This window comes from Heterocephalus glaber, unplaced genomic scaffold, assembly GCF_053883595.1.
Source record: "Heterocephalus glaber isolate CG9 unplaced genomic scaffold, H.glaber_assembly_v1.0 deba00001444, whole genome shotgun sequence".
Lineage (NCBI taxonomy): Eukaryota > Metazoa > Chordata > Mammalia > Rodentia > Bathyergidae > Heterocephalus > Heterocephalus glaber.
Window position 1 is genome coordinate 4,382,188 of NW_028258297.1, and position 23,823 is coordinate 4,406,010.

The window sequence follows — 23,823 nt, forward strand, 5'->3', positions numbered from 1 at the left end:
TTCAGATTCTGAAGGACTTCAGATTAGGAATCTTCAACCATTATCTCAGTGCTCCTCGAACACAGCCTGGGAGGAGCACCTTGGAATGTTCAAGTAAGCCACCAACAACATTAAATGTTTCAAAGCCCTACGGATCCTTGGTGGCTTGTTATACAAGTGTTGAAAGGCATCCTGTTGAGGTTTTCCTACAAAAATTGATTGGTAAAACATGAACAACTCTTCTCTGAAGGTCCTCTGGCCAGTGTTTTCAGGAATGGAGTCAGGTGACCAGGGTAGTCTCTGGCTCTCCAGAGATCTGAAAGACACTGCAGTTCTAAACAACAAATGCTAGTGGGATAAACATTTAATCAGAAAACAAAGCCTCTCACATTTAAAATCACACTGTCTAGGGCCGGGGATTTAGCTCAGTGGTTTCGCCGCCTGCTGCGCAAGCGCCAGGACCCGAGTTCGGTCACCGGTACCAAAAAAAAAAAAAGGGGAGAAAAATGAAAATTAAGAGTCAAGAAAAAAAAGATGGTGGAAATAACTCAGGAGACTCTATTATGAATTCTTGGAAGACAGAACATTGAAGATCGAAGAGATAATCCAGGTCTCCACATCAAACAATGAAGAATGGCAAAATGGAATGTAAAGGAGAAGCCACGGCTGACCTTGACCTTGAGTGTTATCCTGCACCTGGCGGAGGCCTGGCCAGGCCCTAACACAACACACAGCTCCCACGGGGATGAACATGCACACTCTAACCAAGGAAGTGCTTATTTTCCAACATTCACAATTGACCTCCAGACAGAAAGGCGTCCTCCTTCCTCTGTCCTGTAACCATGTGAGGGACACACAGTGCATGGGCCAGGGTCCGCAAGTGGCAGAGGGGGCGCTGTGGGAAGGCAGGGCAACTGGACCTCCCAGTGCTGAGGGGCTCAGAACAACACACGGCCCAGGAAGGAGGAGAGCAGAAGGGGAACAGCCGGAGGGAGTCAGGTCATCTTTCCTAGTGTCAGCAGAGGGAGTCTGCTGAAGCAAACAGTTCAAAGAAATTGAAAATAGTTGAAGTAAAACTTAGTGACAGCGGTCTCAATGATCTGGTTTTCTCTAGCAGCTAAGGACACAAGTGGACAGTGCTGCAAGCGGCTGTGACCCTGGGGCATCTTCATTTGTGACAATCGCCAACCTGTCCCGCAAACCTCACTTTCTCAGTGCATGCTCCTGTGATAACACAGACACCAGGGGCCTCTCAGCATCTGGTGTGAGCGGTCAGGATCCATTCCAACCCTCCCTGTGCACTGATTCTGACCCAGTGTGTGCCATTCCTCCCATCAAGGGACCAGGATCATTAAAGAGAAGCTTTGTAACTGAAAACACTGACCAGCAAGACAAACTGGAGACAGGTTCCCAAACACCACCACCCAATACCTGTATCTGGTTGTCTGAGTTTTTTGGGAGCTTCCATTCCATTCTTTTCCATCCTCCTCTTCGCACAGTCCTGACATGCATTTCCTGAAAGGCAACAACTTATTAAAAAGCTACTCTGTTCTAGAATCCACCCCAAGGGCCCACTTCTAAATCCTACCTTCCTGAAGCACTGGCAAATGATCTCTGCCATACACTACAGATTGTAACCATTGAGTTACTGCTTTAAAAAAATATTTTGAGCCACATTTAAGGAAAAACTAGAGCCTTCTCATGAAGTAGGGTGGAGAAGGTAAGCCAAGCACAGCTGCTTTGATTCCTGGGCTGAACCAAACACACATGTGCGTGCAGATGCTGCCCACAGGCTGGGCAGGGGTGCAGAGCCCCTCCCAACCCCTGGTGTAGGACCTGGAGATACCTGCTGCCCAGCATCCCCAAGAGACACCAGGACTGCTGAGTCTTCAATTATGAATAGGCAAGAGTTGAGCCCCAAAAACATTCCCATTTCAAGCAAGCACAACTGGAAAATGTTTACAGGAAAGCTTGGACCCTTGCAATTCGGATATCTAAAGGGCCAGGTCACTTGAGGTTCCCGAGCCTTGTGTTGAATGGCCCAAGCTGAGCGGAGCCTCGTTCCAAGTCCTGGATTCTGGGTTCTAGGACGGAACTTATTGTCAGGTGCCAGCACACAGACCCTGCATAACCAAGCTGTGCTTCCCCAGGAAGGGGTAGATGTGGGTCCCTCCGCTGTGCTGTACAGTGCATCCTCTATCAGGGCTGTTCAGTGCAGGCTTCTTATTTAATGTGACAAACACTTTCACAATTTTATAAGTAGGGGCAGGAAGACACAAGGGAATGCGGAAGCAAAAACAGGCTGACAAAAATGAAGATCTCCTTACCCAGTAATGTGGTGCTGTCCACTCGCTCGGCATCTGGGAAGAAAGAAAAGTCAGCAGAACCGAGAGTGGTTCAGTAGCACTCCTGCTCCAGCCAGTGGGGACCATGGTGAGGCCGCTCTGAGGTCAGCCACGGGCTGAGCAGGCTTCCGTGCCAGCTGAAGCACGCACTCCCCTGGCACCCTGGGCCAGTCACTTCCCTCTTGTCCACCTCGCAGGGCTGATGTGAGGACTTGGTGACTCCAGGTGGCACACAGGAACACCACATCATACCCAGCATCACAAACATCACTGTCAAGGTCACCAGGTGTTTCCTGCCAGGAGAGGGACTATACTACATGGCAACAGACTAAAACTCCCAGTGGCCTTCCAGTTCTATGCAGCTTTGGAAAGCACTCAGCTACAGGGGCCTGGAAAAGGTCTCAGTGAGGGATCAGAGGGGCTCCTGGTCACAGGTACAGAGGCATTGGTGGCAGTGGCAAGCAAAAGTGAGGACCACTCCCTTCCTCTCTGCAGAGCTGCACCCCGACTGGTACCCGGGAACACTCAACAGTGCATTTGCTCTGTGTAGGGCCTGGGCACCCACGGGCCAAGTTCTTCCCCTCCCTGAGCTTGTCTCTCCATCTCTAAATCATCCGCTACTGCTACTAACAGAAACCCAGCAAGGGCAAGGATGTGACACACAGGAGCTCAACGAGCAAGGCTCCTTTTCCACCCCAGGAAGAACTGACAACTGCCCCCCAAAAACTTAGGCAATGGAAATCAGCCCTGTGCTATCATTAGCCACTGAGATGCAGATGCCTGCAGTAAAACCAATGTCTGCACTTGTCTTCCTGTCCCAACTGGTCTCCAGGCTCTCCTCCTCCATCCCGTTTCCTGTTGCCATGAAAGGACAAGCAGGACAACTTTCCATGCTGGCTGATATCCACGTTTTATGACCCCGAACTCAAAAGCCATTAACTCCCTCTTGTCTAGACACCTGGGTCTGCGAAGTATTCCTGGCAGATGAACAATCCCCAGGTGAAAGGACAGGGAGTGTAATTTGGAACAGGGAAAATGGACAAATCAGTCTTCAGAAAATCACTCTGTACTCTGCAAATTGTAATCTTGAAGACACAGTGACACGATTAAAGTAATAAGAGATCTGTGCTTGAAGAGTCACAACTGATAAAACTGGCCTGGAGGCTTCCTTTCTTTGTTAAGGTAACCTGACACATGAACAAATGTATTGTGTGCACAGGTTTTGTGTCCACAGCTATAAACTTTTAAATTCTGTGCCAGCTGTGGTGGCCACACCTGTAATCCCAGTAGTCGGGAGGCTGAGGCAGGAAGATCGCTGTAAGTTCAAGGCCCACCTGGGCTACACAATGAGATCAAGGGCAGCCTGAACTACACAGTGAGACTCTGTCTCAAATGAAAAACAAAATTAAATTCTGAATTCTGTTCCTATCACACCATGTAGCCCAGCCTTCTAATTTTAAATTTCACAGAGGCACTTATAAAGCACAGTAAGTACAAGATTGAGGAATTTAGGGTATGGTGATGATATGTTCAAAGACGACTAGGACACCGTGACTCTGAACTTGGAAAGTGCAGACAAACTCCATACCAGGACTGTGCTGCTTGCAGATCTGAGTGGCGAGGTCTTGCACATATCCCGGAAAGAGGTCAAAGTGGTTCCCGTAGGACACAACTTTAATCCCGTGCAAAAGCATGTCTGCCTGGTGCTTGTAGAAGTGGTCCTCGTTGTCCTTGAGCACCACCATGTAGTGCTCCAAGTCCACCTTGTTCGGCACCGAGTAAAGAAAGAGGGCCTGGAATATCTGGTCTCGAAGGGTCTCTCCACAGCCCACAAACAGAAAGGACTTGGTGCAGTACAGGTTCTGCAGGACTTCCTGTGAGGCCGGGAAGGAAATGGGGTGACGAGAGGGATGAGAGACTGGGCACTTCCGACTGACACAAAGTTACACATAGGTGCTTTCGGCAGTAAGGGCCACCCTGAGGAATGGGGATAGAAAGGAGTGTACTCTGGCCGCAGCACTCAGACACACCCCAGGCAGCCATCTGTGGTGACCAGTTCTCGGAGCACTAGGGGCCTCTGCCCAGCCGAGCCAGGGCAGTGACCAATCAGCAGCTGCCGAATGCGCCTTACAGCATGGCCAGCCACCGGGCCCCACTCCTCTAGAGTTACACTGGAAACTACATCTGCCTCAGTGATCAGACGGGAACCTGTCCCTAGGGAAGAGTGGACAGGGTTTGGGGAAGTAGGGCAGGAGAGCTGAGGAGGGCAGCAGTGCCTGTGACACCAGGGGTGGCACAGGGACGCACAGAGCAGAGGGCTCGCTCTGTGAGCAGTGGACAGTCAGATTCAGGCCCCCACACATCTCGGTGAGGTTCCAGCTGTAGCACAGGGCTTCCTACCCAGCCTGCCGCCCATGTGCCACATGTGCCTGTCCCCATGCCACAACTGGAGGAGCGCCAAGGAGGCCCACAGGCCCAAGTGAAGTGGCAGGATGGAAGCACTGGGAAGGAGCCAGACACATGGCTCTAATACGCTCTGTTCCGGGGAGGCAGCAAGAGAGCCTCACAGACAATGGTGCTTTGAAGCCAGTTCTAGAAGCTGAAGAGCCCGATAGGCACCCTAAGCAGAGGATTCCTGACAGCTGGCTGCCTGCCTACACAGAGAGGGGTGGACATATGGCACTGAGGGGCGACAGACCCAGGCCCTCAAGTCACACGTTCCTTTCCTGAGCAAGTGTGTACAGAGCACATTCTACACGCAGGCACCTCACCAGGGCAGAGATGCAGCCAGAACAGGAGACACGGCCCTGTCCCCAATCATGAGCGGGCCTGCTACAAGGACCAGGCAACCACGCAGATTGCAGCCAAAGGGCTGGTGGCCACCAGATTCCCCAGTGGATGCAAGGAGGCCTTAAGGAAGAGGGGCCGTACCATGACTTCCGGATCCTGAGTGACGTCTTTGTATCCTGATGGGTCTAGCACCATCCCGCAGGGATCAGTGTATAAGCCATGGATGTGGAGAACTCCATACTTGATGTGGCCTCTCGCCCACTGGAGGACCTAGCAAAGCCAAGCCAAGATGAAGACACACTGCCTGGTGTTACTTCAAATGGACAGGAAAAGCGAACATCTAACTCAGCTTCTGCAGCCCACCTTGGAGAGTGAGATGTCTCCATGCTAAGTATATCTTCCCAACACTCCGCTGTGGGCACGTTATTCCTGGCACAGCACGTGAGAACTTCCTGGCAGCCTGCTGTCTCAGGTAGGAGGGCTTGCTGGGAAAGGGGTGGGAACCCTCTAAGTTCTATACTGCCTTTTCATTTCGCTTAAGTGTTCTTTTTACATCAAGGGCAAGTATATATGGACAGAAACGTATTCAGCAAATGGCCAACTATATCCATCTCAGTTCAAGACACAAAGCAAAGCACTTTACAAGATGCACAGGTCTGTGTGATCTTCTCTGGGCATGAGGACTTCACAGCCTGCTGGGGGACAGGGACAGGCAGAGGAGTAGTGGGCGTTTGTGTCGCTGCCTGATATTCACATGGAGCCACTGACTTCCCCAGAGGGCCACACCCCCACAGTGCTCCTGCCAGAGCCATGGCCCATGCATGCCTCTGCGACGGGCAGCTGGGGCCAAGGCCACTCTGGGAGAGGCTGCCGTGAAGGGAAGCACATGGAGCTGCAGCTGAGTGACAGACAGCACCAGTGGCAATGACAGAAAATAAGCAAATACACAAAGGACTCAAACATGTCCACAAAGAAAATTGTCAATAAGGACCGGGGATTTAGCTCAGTGGCTCCACCGCCTGCCTGGCAAGCACAAGGTCCCGAGTTCGATCCCCAGTACCAGAAAAAAAAGAAAAGAAAAAAAAAAAAATGGTCAATGAGACTGTGTTCAACCTCAGTAGTAAAAAGAAAAATTTTAGATTTCCACCTATCAAATGGGTGAAGAATATTTTTGAGACAGGATCTTCTTACGTAGCCCAGGCTGGCCTCCAACTCATGTCGATCTTCCGGCCTCAGCCTCCCAAGTGCTGGGATTGCAAGCATGTGCCACTGTGCCCAGCAGAATATTTCACTTTTTTTTTTTGGTACCAGGGACTGAACTTGGGACCTTGCGCTTGCGAGGCAGGTGGCGGAACCACTGAGCTAAATCCCCAGCCCTTCACTTTTTTCATGATACAGAATGTTGACCAAGTGACAGGAAATGGACACTCCCATACACAGCTGTGGGTGTGTAGCTGGTAATCCTGGAAGACAGCTAGGTAATTCATACCAGCAGTCTCTAAAACACCATACCCTTTGACCAGGAAACACTACTAGGAGTTTATCCTGAAAAAATAAACCTGGGAACATAAAAATTTAAAGATTTCCATTGCAGTGTTATTTATACCAGCAAAAAATATACTAACAAGAACAAAGGAAGGGGAACAATTATAATTTAGTCTTAGACTCCTACTGCCATTTAAAAATCACACTTTTGAAAACAGCTTAGTGACAGGAATATGCCCAGTATAATAAGGAAAAAATTAGAACTAAAAAACTGCATAAATTGCAATCCAAATTTGTTCTGTTCGGCTTTGTTTTTTTTCTTTTTTCTTTTTTTCCAGACAGGGTCTTGCTGTGCAGTTCAGGCTGGCCTTGAACTCACTGTGTAGCCTAGGCTGGCCTGGAACTTATGGTGATCCTCCTGCCTCAGCCTCCCAAGTGCTGGGATTACAGGACTGTTGAAGAAAAAATGCTAGATTGTTAAAGAAAAAATATGACCAGGCATGGTGACACACATCTATAATGTCAGCACTCTGGGAAGCTGAGGCAGGAGGATTGCAAACTTGAGCCCAGCCTGGGCAACTCAGTGACTTGGTGAGACCCTGTCTCAAAATGAAAAAATAAAAAGGGCTGAGATGTAGTTCAGTGTGAAGACCCTAGGTTCAATCCCCAGTACCACCAAAAAAAAAAAAAAAATGACAGCAATAGAGTTGGGGTGTTTTGCTTTTGCAGCAATAGGGCTGGGTTGTTTTGCTCTTCCTTATTAGTTACTTTATTCCCCACATCTCCCAGGGTGGCTGTAATGAAAACATGCAGGTGGGCCTCAAAGCCCTCCAGGCCAGAGCATGAAAGAAAGTGAGAGCTGGCAGGAAGAGGAGTGGAGCAGTGCAGAGGTGAAGGGCACAACCCTCCTGGCCCGGCTGCCGGAGGTGGCTGGCATGGCCTTCTGGACAAACTCGGTGTCTTGTTCCCTGTGGGCGTCAGGGACATTTCCTCATCCCAGAGTCACTGCTGGGTGCCAGCCCTCTCGCTGCCTGTCCCACCTTTGTCTTGTCCTTCAGGTCCAGTGACTCCATGGGCCTGTTCTGCTGCTGCCCGAAGAGCTCCAGCAGGTTGTCGTAGTTGGTGGTGAGCACCATGGTGCCCCTGTCCATGAGGCTGAGAATGGACTGCAGCACCAGTGGGTTCTGGATGTGCTGCTCTAGGCTGTCAAACACCTCCATCAGGCAGTCCTGGAAGAAGGTGGGCTTGGTGTCGCCTGTGCGCTGCGGGAGAGGGAACAGAGTCATGACTGTTTCTACCAGGTGGAACTACACTGGGTGCTGCAGGCTCAGTAGTTCAAAAAAGAGTTTATAACAACTGGGGCCTCCCTAGGTGTGCTCCCCACACACTGGAGGGCAGGGAGGACGGGATGGCCCCTGGCTCCCACTGAGTCTCCCCAGCCACACTTCTGTCCTCATTCCTGGAGACTCTGAGGCCATGTGCATGTGCTCTGCACTTTGGCCCAGAAATTCCTTCCCATCGGTCTTCCCCAACATGTCTGCACCCGCCTCAGCCATCCACACCAGCCCTCAGCAGGACTAGAGCAGGGTCATTTCTGGAACCTCTGGCCAGCCTCCCTTCAATCTGTGCCTCTAGCTGGGAAGGCGGGAAACCCCGCTGAGGCCACACACCAGGACCCCACACACGCTGCTCACCCCTCAAGTCTCGCCTCTCCTGCTCACTGAGGTCACTGCGACTCCCCAAGGAAGCCAGTCCTCCAGCCTGTCCCCAACCCTGCTGACCACCCACACCTTAACTCTTCCTGACAGGTTTGCAAAAACATAAAGAACATCTCCTAGAGCAGTGATGGCAAACCTTTTAGAGCTTTCAGTGATACAGACAGCCACTACAGCACATGTGCCACAGGTTCACCATCCCTGCCCTATAGCAGGCAGCTGGCCTCTCTGCAGATGAAGGACAAGGGCCTTTCATGCCCAGCCATCCCACCAGCTGCCCTGGCCCATTAGCTGTTTCCCTCCTCTTCCTGTGATCAGGGCCAGCACTCTGTCTACCAAGGACCAGAGAGGAAACACATCAGGCCTATGAGCTGCAGTCTCTTACAGCTACTCAGCTCTGCCACTGGGCACCAAAGCAGGCAAGACAAAGTGTCACCAGAAGGGTGTGGCCATGTGCCAGCAGAACCTGCTTCACAAAAGCAGGTGGCACTCCAGGCTTGGCCCCAGCTGTACGTGCCAAGCCCTGCCCAGTGACGGTGGTCAACCCTGAGTAACAGGACACTGTGTTTGCCCTGGTTACCTGACAGCCTTTCCCAGACTGTTAAGGGCAGGGTTAGACTGGGATGGAAATGGGTGGGGCTGACTCCCACCACAGCCCTGTCACCCTCCCTGCCCACAGGCAGGAACACGCACACATGCACGGCAGGGGCAGGGCAGCTAACCTTGGGCACAAGGTGGGAGCTCAGGCTGAAGACGGCAGAGCAAGGGGGAGCCTAGGTCCCCAACACCACCAGGCTCTACCCCCCGTGCTGCCTGAATTTCCACGTGAGAACTGAATCGCTATCACGCTGAAGCCACAGCTCTGGGGTCCATGCAGCAGCCCTCACTCCCCAGCCATCCCTGTCCCTGTCCCTGTCCCTATCTACCCAACCCACAGGCTCCTCGGCCAGACACGGGCAATAAGGAGACACTGGCACCAGCCTCTACCACACACACATGGCCTGGCTTCCCAGCACTTGCCTCCCGCCACCAGGGCTGGCCCATGACAACTGTGGCCTGAGGCCCAGCCCACGCCCCGCCCAGACCCAATTCAAGGACACCGCTCAGTGACTATCCCGGTGTCACCAACTGCACTCCTTGCTGCCAGCTCAGGAGGCAGATGCTGCCTTCTCCATGTTGAGCGAGCAGCTGCCACCTGAAGAAATGTGGCTGGCCTGACACGTGACCAGCCACAGGACACCTGGTGCTGAGTAAATCTCAGCACACATGTGTGACAGCACCCTGAGCCAGCGGAGTGCCACTCACTGTGGGCTGCTTTGGAGCCACAGGGGCCACCTGACACCAACATGGGAAAACGGTGACATCCTGCACCAGCCCAACTATGCTGTGGAATGAACCCTATGTGTTCCCCCAGCCTGGTCCAGACCCAAGCTGTTCCCATGGGCTCTAAAGTCCTCGTCTGAGACTCACAGGTGACATCTTCCGGATCAAATCATGGGCCACAACCAGCAGGTCCCGGTCCTTCATCACCTTTCTCCGGAACTCGGCGACATCCCCAGGGTGCAGCACCTCCAGTTGCTCTGCAGCCTCGATAACGGCCTCGATGCAGCTGCGCCACGAGCATAGGGCAGGGATGCCCGGGGCCACTGCTGCGCTGACACCAGTCCCAATGACCAGCAGCAGCTCCTGGGGCTGCTTCCGGACAAGGCTTTTTAAAAACTTTCTGCTTCAACATAAGGGACAGGAAGACTAAGAATCAACACAGAAGCACTGTGACCCCAAGTCTGGAAACAGTTGTAATGTTCAGGTCAAAGCCAGCAGCCCTGATGCACACAATCCATCCCCTCTGTCCTCTCTGTACCCTAGCAGCAGACAAAGCCTGTGTGTTTCCTGCTCTGGGGGTTTACTCTGCTGCTCTACCCTCGCTCTGCTAAGGAGGCTAAGGACTCGGGCAGTTGGGCCTCCCTTCCTCCTCAAGCTGCTCATCAAAACAAAAGAATCCCTGCTGGCAGCTACAGCTAAGACGCCACTGCCTGCTGAGTAGCCAGCCCTTCTCCCACCACTCTACAACAGCCTGGCGGCCCACCCGCCCGCAGGCATGCTCTCCCCTCCCAGACTGCCCGTGTAACCAGGCTTGGAAGGGTCCAGCCTGCCCCGACTTCATATTTCACTTTTGTCTTTGCAGCCTCGTGACAGATTCTCCATGAGAACAAAAAACCCTCCTGAAGGTAGACCTGAGTTTATTTACCTTGATTTTTGTTCACTTTTATTTGTCGTCTTTTCCACTGACTCCATCTGTGAATCCTAAAGAGAAAAAATAATCAGGAGCAACTTATATTTCCCAGATAAAAGCTGTATGGTGTGTGTGCGTGTGCGCACGCATGTGCATACACACATAATACTGGAGACTGAACCCAGGATTTCACACTAAGCTACAGCCCCAGCCCTCCTCCTGCCTCAGCTTCCCAACTGCCAAGATTACAGCTATGTGCCACCATGCCTGGCTCAAAAGTTTTTATTAGTATCCTGGACAAGAATTAAGTCTAGAATTAAAGGCCCCAGGGCTGGGGATGTAGCTCAGTGGCACCTCACCTGCCTGGCAAGCACAAAGTCCTGAGTTCAATCCCCAGTACCAAAAAAAAAAGGCCCCAGATCTCCATTTAAAGTAGAATATTTGAAAAACACCATATACAAAAAGCATACACCCAAACTCAAGTGGCTGAGGCAGGCAGACCAAATGCAGTTCAAGGCCAGCCTGAACTACACAGTGAGATCCTATGTACCTGAAAACAAAACCACCCACAAAATGTTTCCTAAACCACTACTGCTATCTCATGTGGCTCATCAGATTGGTCAGCTGCTCAGTCGTCACTGAGCTGAACGGAAGGACGGAGCACAGAGGGTGCAGTGAGCTCATGGGCTCCACACTATGGAGTCTCTTTTAGACACCACCCCAGAGGGCTCCCAGTGGATGCATCCCCGATGACTGCTCACAGGAGGAGGGCAGTTCCACACAGGACGGTTCCCGGGGCCGAGAGGCAGGGCTCTTTCGCCAGCACCACATTCAAGTGTCAGGCCCTGCCTATCCTCGGCTAACTGAACCCCATCCAGAGAAGCCAGAAAGTCAAGGTCGGCTCCTGACTGCATAGAACAAGAACCTCACCCCAGTGAGGTCTCTATCCACCTGGTTATCTCATACTCCACAACTTTTCTCAGATCACCTTTTCCCTCAATTCTACAGCTAATTATTTACTGTAAACAAGGGGCAGATCATCCCGCTCACTGAGCACCAGGTATTCCTACTTTATGTTCCTGTCTAAACTTTACAGTTTTTACAGCAAAGTTCATGAGGGTCCTTTCTCCTGCACTCTGATAAAGCAGTTCCCCCATGAGATCAACAGCCACACAAAGAACCCCAGCATCCTATGCCATCTGTACCCCACTGATGCCCTGCTGCACACAGTGGAGTGACACTGATGACAAGCCGAGCACCCAGATCCACATCACTGAAACCAGTCCACCTGGAAGAGGCTGCGGAGCAGCAGAGCTGCCGCACTCAAGAACAGGCACCACCACACGCTGCATACCCAGCCACTGCTCCACACCCACTGTGGGCAGAGCAGGAGGTGCTGGCTTAGCTGCAGCCGAAGCAGCATGACTGAAAGCCGCTTGTCTGAATGTGTGATCTTTTCTTACCTCAATTAGAAGCAGGTCACCAAGACCAATTTTCCAGGGCAAGAACACAAGTACCTCGAGGCTGGAGAGCTAACGGGCATCCTGAGGTCACCACTGAGCATGCACAAACTCACTTCCCTGGCGGAGAGGTCCCAGCTTCCACCTGAGTCCACGGGCCAAGAACATGAGGCTCAACGGGATGCAGTCACCTGCCAGAGGGATGAGCCTGCCACTGCCGACTCCTACTTCTTCTCTTTGCAGTCAGTAGTCATCCAAGGTCAAGTCCACTTGGGGGACTTTTCCAAGGAGAAGTAACAGGCTGATGTTCTCCACTACATGACATGATCCCTCCACTGCAGAATAGGAGCAACCTCGGGTCTCAGCCCTGAGCTTTCAGTGACTGGCTTGACTGTTCACCCTCAGCTGTACTGACTACAAAATACAGTTTCCTACTAACTGGCTGTGTCTCCAAGGCTTGGTGCTCGAAAATGCAGGTGCACAATGTGTTCGGACTCCTGGGTCAGGGAGTTCAGCAGGGACCTGGGGTTGAGGCTCCCCTAGCCTTCCTTTGCCACCCTCTCTGCAGGACTCTGGACCTCTGGGGCTCAGTCCAGTTGCAGGGTAATACAAGATACTCATCAGCTGACTAATCCTACACACCACCTGAGCCCTAAACTACCCACACCACTGCAGGATCAGTGCTCCTTCACCGCATGGGGAGGAGTTGTCTCAGCTTCTTCACACATTATGGGATGCTTTTTAAATCCGACGGAGAGGTGCAGAGAATCTGAAGTAAATGACTGTTATTGTGGAAGAGCTTTCTTAAAATTTTTTTTATTCTCAGTACATGTTTGCAGTACATAATAATTACATTCATCATGGCACTGGTACATGTCATCTCTAGTTCAAGCAGTGCATAGTGGCACATCCTTGTAATCCCAGTACACTGGGAGGCTGAGGCAGAAGGATTAAAAGTTGGAGCCCAGCCTGGGCAACACAGAAACTTAGTGAGACCCTGTCTCAAAATAACCGGGGGTGGGGTGTAGCTCAATCTGAAGGCTCCGGGTTTAATCCCCAGGGATGGTGGCACACACCCATAACTCCAGTACTAGGGAGCCTAAAGCAAAAAGATCACATTTTCAAGCCCAGGATGGACTACACAGCAAGACCCTGTCTCCAATTCCTTTACTGTTCAACTGCTTATGTTTTTCCACATATAGATAGATCATAGTTACAAATTCAAAACCTAAATATTGTATTTATATACCTGCAAAAAGGCATGAACAAATTAAACATTTGCAGGCTGTATTTAACATGTCATGAAGTGATTTCCAACTTCCCCGAGAGACCAAGTCTCCTCACAACACTTCCAGAACAGGTGAGAGCTGGCACTCCAGGCAGGCTGCTGCTGGCCTGGCTCTGAGCCGTCCTCAGCCCCCCTGCAAGGTATGCAGCCAGCTCCTCCAAGGGCCCTTCCAACAGTCACACAGCTCCCCACTGGATAGGCACAGGGGCTCCCAATGCTAAGATCAGCACGGACCTCTAAGCATCAAAGAGCCAACAGAGGAAGGAGCCTTGGCCTCAGGCCTCAGCACAGCAGGGCGAACTGCAGAGCTACCCATATTTAGGCATTTACAGTTCTGCATAAACACTGCGTGTTTAAAGACATTGCCTCATTTCCTGTTGTGCAGCAGCATAAAGATCAGAGCCAAATCTCACAACAACCTGGAGATTACCCCCAAATCTCCCCTGGTTTTCTACCAAGCTCCAGGGGGAGAGCTGCACAGCCCAACCCCAGAAGTTTCCAAGGGGACCCAGCCTGACACCAGGGCTCCTGCCCACTGCCACACCTCCGAGCCAATGGGATTCCAGATCACAGGAACAAAACCCTTTGGAGGCCTCTTACAGGCTGCATCTTTTGGTCTCCTTGGTGATCATGTCTAGTCACCTGTTTTTGGCCCAAAGCCAAGTCATCCAGCAACTCACTCTATTACAAAGATCTATCAGCATTTTCTGGAAACAAAATCAGCCCCAATGCAGATTCTTATAAGCATTTCCTCTCCTTTTCATCCAAAGCCTCTAATAAAAGTATTAGCAGGATGTTTCCTGCTTAGAATACAAAGTCACAAATGTTTTATAAACTAGCTACACGACAGCTGAACACTACTTTATTCTGGCTCTGAGACTCAGCACCCAGTACTACATAAATGCTCATTAAACAGAGTGTAATTCAAATATGATAAACTTCAAAAATGAGCTTATCTTCATTGAGCTAGCAAAGCAAACCTCCCCCTGGTCACTAGGCTGCTGCAGCAGACTGCTGGTGTCCCGTGAGGCCTCCTAGTAGCCAAACCTCAGAACTGCCGCTGGCCTTTGCCACGTGACTGCTCTGCACACCGACCCATCAGGCAGTGAGACGCAGCTGAAGCTGGTCTGCACTCTGACAGTGCAGCCTCCTGGAAGAAAGAAAGCTACAGGGGGCGCACATACGCTGCCTTCAGCCACTCAGCCCTACCCAGGCAGGTGGCTGCCACTGTGTAAGCACCCCAGTACCAAGCAGCAGCTCACTGCAGCCACCACCACTCTACACTGCCACAGATGAGAAGGCCAGAAAGATTCCAAGGCAACGGGGCCAGTGTCTGTTACCAACAATAATTATTAAAAGTAGTATAACAAAAATCTAGTGTTCACCTTCGATTACTATACAAGCTGCACTTTCACTTAACAAGTACTGTGAATTAGAAAAATTCAAGGGAAAGAGCCTTTAAAAATTATTTTAAGGCTGGAGATTTAGCTCAGTAGTGCCGTCACCTGCCTCGAAAGCGCAAGGTCCCAAATTCAATCTTCAGGTATCAAAAAAAAAATTATTTTTAAAAAATGTCAACTTCTTTCCATAAATTAATTATAAGCTGGGTACAATGACACATACCTGTAATCCCAACTACTGAAGAAGCTAAGGCAGGAGGATTGCAAGTCTGAGGCCAGCCTGGGCAGTTCAACAAGGACCTGTCTTGAAGAAAAAAACAACAACAAAAAAAAACCCAGCCAGAAGTGGTAGCACATGCCTGAAATCCCAGCACCCTGGGAGGCTGAGGAGACGGATCCCAAGCTCAAAACCTGGGCAACTTAGTGAGGCCCTTTCTCAAAATAAAAAATAAAATATGGGCTGGGGATGTAACTCAGTGTGAAGGCCCAGTACCGCAAGAAAATAAATAATTAAAAGCAGCTGGGTATACAGCTCAGAGCATCCCTGCATCCACTCTCCAGTACCTGAAAAGCAACAGGGTCACATGGCTTTACACGGTGTAAACAACAGGGAGAGGCACCACAGGCTGTACAGCGCCTGTCAGTATAGAGGGCCGGCAGCAGAAGCGCACATAGCTGGAAGGGCAGGGTCACACAGGTGCCGCACACACCCAGCAGCACTTCCAAGTGCCAGCCTCTGACTCAACTGCAGCTGGTCCCAAAAGAGGGGGTGTGCTTGCTTCGGTGGCACATATACCAAAAGAGAGGGAGTATGACAGTCCCAGAACGTGCAGAGACAGCCAGGCAACAGAGCAAGCAATGACCAGAAGTATCACTATAGCCACCACTGCTACTGTTAGCAAAATCACCACACAGAATGGCGTAGAAATGTGTTACTCAGGAGACAGCAGGCTGGGACAACTGAGCTTAATCTGTGTAACCGAGGTGGACCCTGTGGCATGCCACGTCCTCCCAGGAAGCCACACCTGCCAGTCACCTTCCAAACATGACAGCGCAGGTGTGGGCAGCCACGAGCCTGAAAGTCAGTGCCCTCCAGCCTGCTGCCTGGGTGCCGGGACCAGCTGGCACTAATGTCGCCCTCTCCCTTTCCTGATCCCTGCAGTCTTCCTCTGTCACAGCAGCTGGCTTCCAGGGTGGACCTTAGTAGGTGGGTTAGAGTAGGGAGGCAACAAGAGCAAGTGTCCAGTCCACCCAGAAGCCACGTTTCTAACCACAAGCAAACATCCAGGCCCACTGACAGACATGTCTCGAAATTCTGGGTAGCACTGCTAGATCCTCCTGAAAGGAAAGCAAGTCACTAATGGCCAAAAATGCGAGCTTCCAGAGCCACAGGGGACAGGCTCAGGCACCAAAGCTGCACTGGGACCTGGCAGAGAAAACAGACCTGGGGTCAGGGGAGGCTGCCAACTCCACACCAGGACACTTCTCCCGACCTGGGTTTCCCCCGTTAAATGAGAGAGCCACCACTCGCCTGGCTGGCCTGCTGCAGAGTGGAGTGAGGAGTAATTGGAAGACACTCATCAGCTGGACGATGCTCACCCATTACAGACAGCTGCCTCAGCATCCGAGGGCTTCAATTCAGCACGGCTTTTCCAGGGCAGACCCACATCCAAGCCGAAATTTAACCAATGGTGCTGGTAAAGCCTAACCTCAGCCATTATCAATAATGAGGATCTTCAGGATGAACTGCTTTCTTCAATTTGCAGAAAATACAGACCCTTAATATGAATACACCCTACTCAATCAGTCCATTTTTATTCAGCTGAATGAAGTACAGCAGAGAAAAACTGCCCATCTTGTAATGATCAAATGTGTTAACTGGCTTCCTGAAACCAGAGCCCCATACAGAGCTGTGTGGCATAGGGGCACAAACCAGGAAAACGGCTAAAGCTACCAGGAAGGAGGAGGCTAAAAAAACTTAAGGGGGCTGGGATTTAGCTCAGTGGTTTCGCCGCCTGCTGCACAAGCGCAAGGACCCGAGTTCGATTCCCCGGTACAAAAAAAAAAAAAAAAAAAAAAAACCTTAAGAGGTGGGGATGCAGCTCAGTGGTAAAGGCCTGGGTTGCATCACCAGCACCTCAAAAAAAAAAAAAAAAAAGTCAAGCCAACATTAATTACTGGCACTTGTACAGCCTTTATTCAATTCAAAGGACAACACTAAGCACTTTACATGAGTTGTCTCATTCAAACCTCTCAATAACCCAGCGAAGTGGACAATGCTTTCACCGCCACCAGGTCTGGATGACACTAACCCCCTTGTTCTTTAAGAAGCCAACAGCGTGGTATAGTGCTGCACCTGTTCTAACCCTGGTGCAGCCTGGAATGGCAAACAGATCCACCTGATGTTGTCCCAAGACCCTGCGGTGCACTGAAGCATGTGCTGTTTACAGTATGTCCCTTAGATGGGCCACATCATGCAGCTCAAGAAGCTGCGTTGCTTACAGATAGGCCAGTAATGGGAAAGCACCAAAAAGGAGGCCAGAGCACTGAACCTCTGGCATTTACCCAAGCTGAGGATCCAAAAAACATGCTCTAGGCTATAATCCCAGTACTTAGGAGGCTGCGGCAGAAGGATCACCACAAGTTCGAAGGCAGCCTGGGCTACACAGTGAGACTCCATTTCGATAACAAAGAGAGACATCCTAGAAAGTAATCTGATGAAACTCACAGAATTTTAGAGCTGGAAGGATCTTAAAGGTCTATGACACCAAATATCCTTGGGGTTGTTTTTTTTTTCCTGAAGTGAAAACCAAAACTCTTGAGAGCTGGTGACCTGGCCAGTGTCTGAGGAGTACAGCAAGGTATAAACTCACCTCTGGCTCATGTCCCAGACTCCCGCTGCTCTCCTAGGCACTGTCTGGTCCACTGTGACCCCAAAACTCCATCTCAGGCACGAGCTCCACCTCCTACCCATGCCTCCACACACAGCAGGGCACAGGCCTGGCCTTCTGTGGTTTCTCCTGATGTCTCACCGTGCTCCTTCCCAGAAATGCCCCCTGCAACCCCTGGCCGCCCCTTGGGAGGCCTGGGCAGGCCAGCAGTTCACAAGTTTTCTGTTTGGTCTTTGCTGGCTTGTCACACAACTGTCCATGTTCACTTTAGCAGGGAACACATAAGTAGGGCTAAACCAGGAAACAATGCCATCATGACATCTTCTGGACTCTAGGCTCCTTGGGGGAAGGAAGCAGAGTACAGCAGGAAATGCCCAGCCAAGCCCTGCCAACAGGGACCGGGCAACTCTTTCTGAGCCTCTGGTCCCTTTCCCTGTGAAAAGAAACAATACCATCACCTCCAAAGGTGGCTGGAAGCATTAAATTGGATAACATTTAAAAGAACAAAGCCTGAGACAGCACAGTGGTACCTGTAATTCCAGCACTCAGAAGGCTGAGGCAGAAGGATCACTACAAGCTCCAGGCCAAGCTGGGCTACGTAGCGAGGCCTTGTCTCAAAAACACAAAAAAGAACAAATCCTGGAGCAGTGTGCCTCCCACAACACCCCAGGTGTATGATGGGGGAGCCTTCTTAGGACTCATTAAAACAAAGACTTCAGCTCCTCTGTCACACTGGTCACGTGGGGCTGCTGCGCTGGACGGCAGACATACAGCCCACTGTCGTCATCACAGGAAGTTGTACTGCACAGGGCTCACCCAGGCTCCTCTTCCTTCCCTATGGAAGCCCCTCTGCACAAAAGGAAGCCTTGCAGATCCTCCTGATAATCTCTCTACTGCATACCATCTGCGGCTGCCTTGAAGCCCTCACAGTTTACCTGGACACGGATGCCTCCTATGTGTGGTCCCCCTGTCTCAGAGTGATGTTGCTGACAGCCCAGCAGGAACCTGGCCGACCCCTGCCCATCAGCCCCCTTCATCCTGCCCCACAGTGTGACGTGTGCACTTCTTTACTGACGATTTTTTTTTTGGTACTGGGGATAAAACTCGGGACCTTGCGCTTTCGAGACAGGCAGTGGAACCACTGAGCTAAATCCCCCGGCATCCACTTCCTGTGTGGACAGCAGACACATTGAAACCCTCATGAGGAGGCTGTGGTCACCACCGCCACCACCCTGGTCCAGGGGTGACTTTACTAAGACCAGGGAGACCACTCAGACACACACAGGCCACTTCATCCTCAGACCCTTCACCTCCCACTCCCATGTGCCAACGTGTGCTCAGCCTCGGAGGCGCCTGTGCCTAGGTCATGGCGTAGCTCTCAGACCCCCTTCCCCGCCACACCTGACTCCAATGCTGTGCTCTGCACAATTCCCATTCTCTCCCATTCCAGCTACTGGGACACCATCCTCACGCTCCCCACCAAGCGCAGGCTACCTTCCTTCCAGAATCATCACCTACTCCAGAAAGGGCACTGCTTTTCCCCTTTCCCCTTCCTCTCACACCAGAGGCCCTACCCACCCAGTAAAGGGAGCCAACACGACCACAGCACCCACCCCTCAGGATGGGGCCCGGCCCAGGCACATCTCAGGTGTCCCAAATCTGCCTTCATTAACCCCCACCCAAGCTGCTCTCAAGCCACCCCACCTGACCTGCATGGGAAAAGGACCTGCCTGGATCGCCACCCCCCAACCCAGCCCTGCAACAGGGACTGCGTCCGCCCAGGACAGCGAGGCAAGAGCATAGAGGCCAGGGCGTGCGCCCACTCCTCACCTGACACTGGTCTACACAACAATCAGGCAAGTCTGTCTTCTTTTGCCACCCAAGGAAGCTAGCTGCTCCCTCTAGGCTGCCCATTGTGTAACAGGCAGGAACCGCTCCAGGCAAGATAGTCAGTAACAGGAAAGGCCCACAGAAAAGATGATCTTAGTCCCTGAGATCGCAGACTCGAAAGGCCTTTTTTTATGAGAATCCGAGGGGCACCGTTTGGCAACAAGCCTACTGGTGGGGAGGTGTCAACCGCTTGCGATCACCTATCTGCTATGTAAATCGCCTCAAATCAGCCTCCTGGGGAGAGGGCAGCGCTTTAGCCTGCATCTCTCCATCAGCAAAGTCACTATAATAAAGTCCTTTTCCAACCACCACCCTGCCTCAGTCCCGTGTAAGGCTGACAGAGCCCATTAGGAATTCAAATCAAAGCTGGCAGGGATAAACACACACACACCACACACGACCCAGACCAATACTAGTTCTACAATACAAAGCAAGGAGACCATGTAAAGTACCCTGATTCGCCCAACTCCCTGTGCCGTGCCCCTCCACTCTTGTGAGTCCCAAGGCGACATTAAGTTATAAACACTGCCTGCTCTAGGCTCTGCAACAACGAAAAACACACACGGGGGGGCCCAGAGCACACCCCTTGTTCGGTATAAAGTGGTCCTTAAGCACTTTCGAGGCTGAGCCAAGAGGATGGCTGGGAGTTAAAGGCCAGCCTGGGCTACATAGTGAGAACTTGTCTCCAAAAATTAATAATTAGTTAACTAATTAAAGTGCTCCTCAAGTAACTGGTTATGTGTTTCTACTTCTTACATCATTTTTACAAACCTCGGGAATACTTTCTTGGATGCTCCCCGGACCTCAGGTTTCACAGAGGAAGAGAGGGGAGACACAGGGGACAGAAGCCTTCGGGCAGGTGGCAGAAACCAGCGGAGGGAGGAACCTCGAGGGTGGTGGGAGGAGATCCCGGGGATCTCCAGGGGCTAAAGGAGAGGTGGCAGGGAACCCTCCACCCAGGTGAAGTGGCGGAGCCCACAGGGCAGGCAGAGGCGGCCCCAAGGAGGCCTGAGGGCTCTTGAGAGGCTGAGGGTTCCTGAAACAGAAGATGGGGGCTCTGCCCTGGAGCCGCCGAGGTCCTCAGGGAGCCTTGGGAGTCAAGGGAGGGATCGAGGGATCTTGGGGTCTCTGGGGTCCCAGGGTCCGGAAGGCCGTCGGGGGCGAAGGGTGCCGGGGACCCAGAGGTCTTGGGGGGGGGGGGTTGGGGGTCTAGGGTGCCCGAAAATGCTGGGAAAGAGCTAGAGACCGAGGAGCGGTCCCGGGCTCTGGCAGCCGCCCCGCCCCGCCCCCTCACCTGCCTCCAGCTCGCACGCGGACGACAGCGTATCCGCTCTCTTCGCCGCGAGCCCTCAGGCCGGGCCGGGCTGCAGAAAGGGTCTCCGTGCGCGGGGGCCGGCGCAGTACGAAGACGCTGCACGCCGCGCCTGCGACTGCCGGCAAAACCTTCCCCGGCGCGCGCCTTTACCACGCAAAGGTTCCGCCCCAAACCAACGGTCGCGCGGCGGCCCGACGTCCCGCCCCGAGGAAGGGAGGGGTCAGGACGCCTGCCACGCCCCTCCGTCATCCCCCCCACCCCCACCCCCGCTTGGAGTCTCGGCGCAGGCGCAGTCGAGTTTGCGGGAAGCGCGGGCTCCGGAGCCTGAGTCCCTTTCCCCGCTAATCCAGTATGTTGAAGGTCTTTGCTTTCCCTGAAATCCAATCCGGTCAGAAGCCACTTCCTTGTCCCAAGCTTCCCCAACTCTCCTCCCCACCCTGCCTAAAACACAGTTAATTATTACTTCCTCTCTCCTTAGCACCTTTTTATGTTTGATTTTAAAGTTGGCTGTTAAAGGCTGCAGTCCCAGCACTCAGAGGCCGAGACAGGAGGATCCTTGCAAGTTCAACGCCAGCCTCAGCCTAAACTACATAGTGAGACCCTGTCTCAAAAAAAACCAGAGTCCCAACACTGGAATGAAAAAGGCCTGTGGTAGGGCTCCTGCCTGAGCCCTCAGGCAGCCCTCAATAGCCCAACCAGGAAGACTCCATCACTATCATTCCAGTTTAACAGAAGGGGAAACTGAGGCCCCTGGAGGTCACCCCGGTTATCTCAGTGCTGCATTTGACCACCTGCACACCAGGCTCCCCAGCCACTGGATGTGGATGTACAATTTCAATGTGACGAAATTTTGGGGCTGGCCATGTAGCTCAGTAGAAAGGTTGCCTGGCATAGGTGAGGCCTTCAATTCGCTCCCCAGCAAATAAGGCAAAGTACAGAGTTTAACACCCTCCAAAATGCTCCATAAATGTGATGAAACTCAGTTTCTGAGCACCTGCTTCTGTGCTTGACAAATGGGACCCAGGGGCTTAAGTGAGTGTGCAGAGGGGTTCCCTTTGGGCATCCCCCAGGTTGAAGAGGGGGCAGGTTATCATATCCCTGCAGCCCAGCCACGTGGAGGACAGGCCAGAAGTCTCAGCCCCTCTGCCCATAACACCAGACGGGTGAGGCTTTTGTAAGAACCAGGCTGGCCCCAGAATTGCATCGCATTTCAAACTATACTTCCTGTAGGTGGACCAAGCTGGCAGATGGGTGTCTTAGTATTATAGCAAAGTGCAACAGCTCAGCGTTATAGCCAAGTGTTACAGCCCAGTGTTACAGCTATTCGAAGGTCTCCAGAGAAGAAGAAACCAAGGCCGGCACTCGGAGAGATGGAGGAATATGTATTACGCCAGCAGGCTCAGAGGAGTCCGTACTCCAAAGTCTGAGCCTCAAGCTGAGATGGAAGCAGCCTTATATAGAGGGCTGGGCCTATGTGTGGGGCGAGCATGCTCATAGAAGTGGAAGGGTGGAGTTAACAGAACATTCTTCAAACATCTGGTAGAAACAACCTCTGACTCCAACAGTTACATTGCTTTAACAGAACATCTTACGGCAAAACATGGGGCAGGGGCATGGGAACAGTCCAAAGCCTACCCTGCTGTGCATTATTTCCTTATTATTTGGCACAATGCCCCCCATATCCACATTGCTGAGGGGCACTGCCCATTGGCCATTGTGTCCCTTCCACATAGATAAGGGGAGAGACATGGCCAGGGCCCAGTGTGGTGCCTGCCTGTGACAGGTCACTGGCACTACACACGTCTGTGTCTGGCCAGCAGGAGCAGGTCTCGTTCAAGTGTGTGGAACAAACGAGTGAACGTGTGTGTGAAACGAGTCTCAGCTCCAGATTCTGCAGAGCAGACCTGATTTGCTTCTGTACTGACAGTGCTCTGTGGGAAGCAGCAGGGCTGCCCAGTGAGACGCGAGTGCGTGCGTGTACGTGTATCACTGTCCCCTGAGCACCTGCTCTGTCTGCTGCACTCTGCTAAACTCTTCTTAAGCACAGCTCCTGGAGCACTCAGCCGTGCACACGCTGAAAAGCAGATTCAGAAGATGGAAGGTAACTGGTCCCCCCTGAAGGGGGCACCTCCTCGGAATTGCTGCTCCGGGCTCTCTGGCCAAAGAGGGGGCAGAAAAGATAAAGGGATCCACATACCAGTCCTTCCCTCCTGGGCCCAAAGCTGTTGCTGTGTTGCATGAAGGGACTCGTATCCCTGAGCCCTGATGCCCTGCACGGTGTACAGCTGGACAGACACTGATCCTGTGCCCTCGGACCAAACGCTATGCAGACAGTGCACTTACGGCACGCTAAACCTCACGCCGTGTGTGTCGCAGATGTGCTGTGCACACCACTGGAAAGAAGCGAGCTACGTATTTGGGATCACCCCATCCCCCAGCCGCAGCCGCAGAGCTCCCAGCCCCTGGCTGCTCCAAGGCTAGCAGGAAGGACAGCAGCAGGTGGGTATAGCTTTGCTCCTGTGAGGGAGGAGCACGCTGGCCCCTCCGAAAGGCTCTCTGGACCTCACCATGGGCTCTGCCCACCTCACCCAGACCCCAGCTGTGCCCCGCTCAGCTCCTACTGAGGTTCCCTCACCTGTCCACATCTCGTCTCCAGCAGCTGTGACATGGGGACAAGAGAACCACTGAACAAATATGCGTTACAACCACCCTCCTAGGTGCTGAGGTCACAGTGGGAAAAGCAGTGTGGTCACCTTGTTAGAGAAACAGACAATAAATCCCAGTATTAGGGCTGACAAGCTATGGAGAAAAGCAGTTGTATGGGGTGGGACATACACTGGGGGAGACTTGTAAAAGATACAGGACAAAGGGTCTAGTCTAGAATATGTAAGGAACTCTGGAGCACAATAATAAAGGTAAACAACCCAACTTTAAAAGCTAATCAAAGCATGCCTACAGTCCCACCACTCAGGAGGCTGAGGCAGGAGGATCTCTGGGAATTTGAGGCCAACCTGGCTACATAGTGAGTTCGA

General features: G+C 52.2%; 1 protein-coding gene across 10 annotated transcripts in view; it reads right to left on the reverse strand.

Moving 5' to 3' along the window:
- Siral2 (SIR2 antiphage like 2) overlaps positions 1-20,963 on the reverse strand; it is a 44,398-nt gene extending 23,435 nt beyond the window's left edge. Inside the window, exons 1-8 of one of the 10 annotated variants that reach the window (XM_087213709.1) lie at positions 20,771-20,963; positions 10,563-10,618; positions 9,785-10,040; positions 7,640-7,861; positions 5,256-5,384; positions 3,913-4,198; positions 2,307-2,339; positions 1,411-1,494 (exon numbers count right to left, since the gene is read on the reverse strand). In XM_087213709.1, the coding sequence (XP_087069835.1) occupies positions 1,411-1,494; positions 2,307-2,339; positions 3,913-4,198; positions 5,256-5,384; positions 7,640-7,861; positions 9,785-10,040; positions 10,563-10,609 (1,057 nt within the window). In that variant the 5' untranslated portion in view covers positions 10,610-10,618; positions 20,771-20,963. Of the gene's footprint in view, positions 1-1,410; positions 1,495-2,306; positions 2,340-3,912; positions 4,199-5,255; positions 5,385-7,639; positions 7,862-9,784; positions 10,041-10,562; positions 10,619-12,010; positions 16,788-20,770 lie in introns of those variants that run through there. The other 9 variants (XM_087213710.1, XM_087213706.1, XM_087213704.1 and 6 more) reach the window with 9 other exon arrangements.
- Between the last annotated feature and the right edge of the window lie 2,860 nt (positions 20,964-23,823).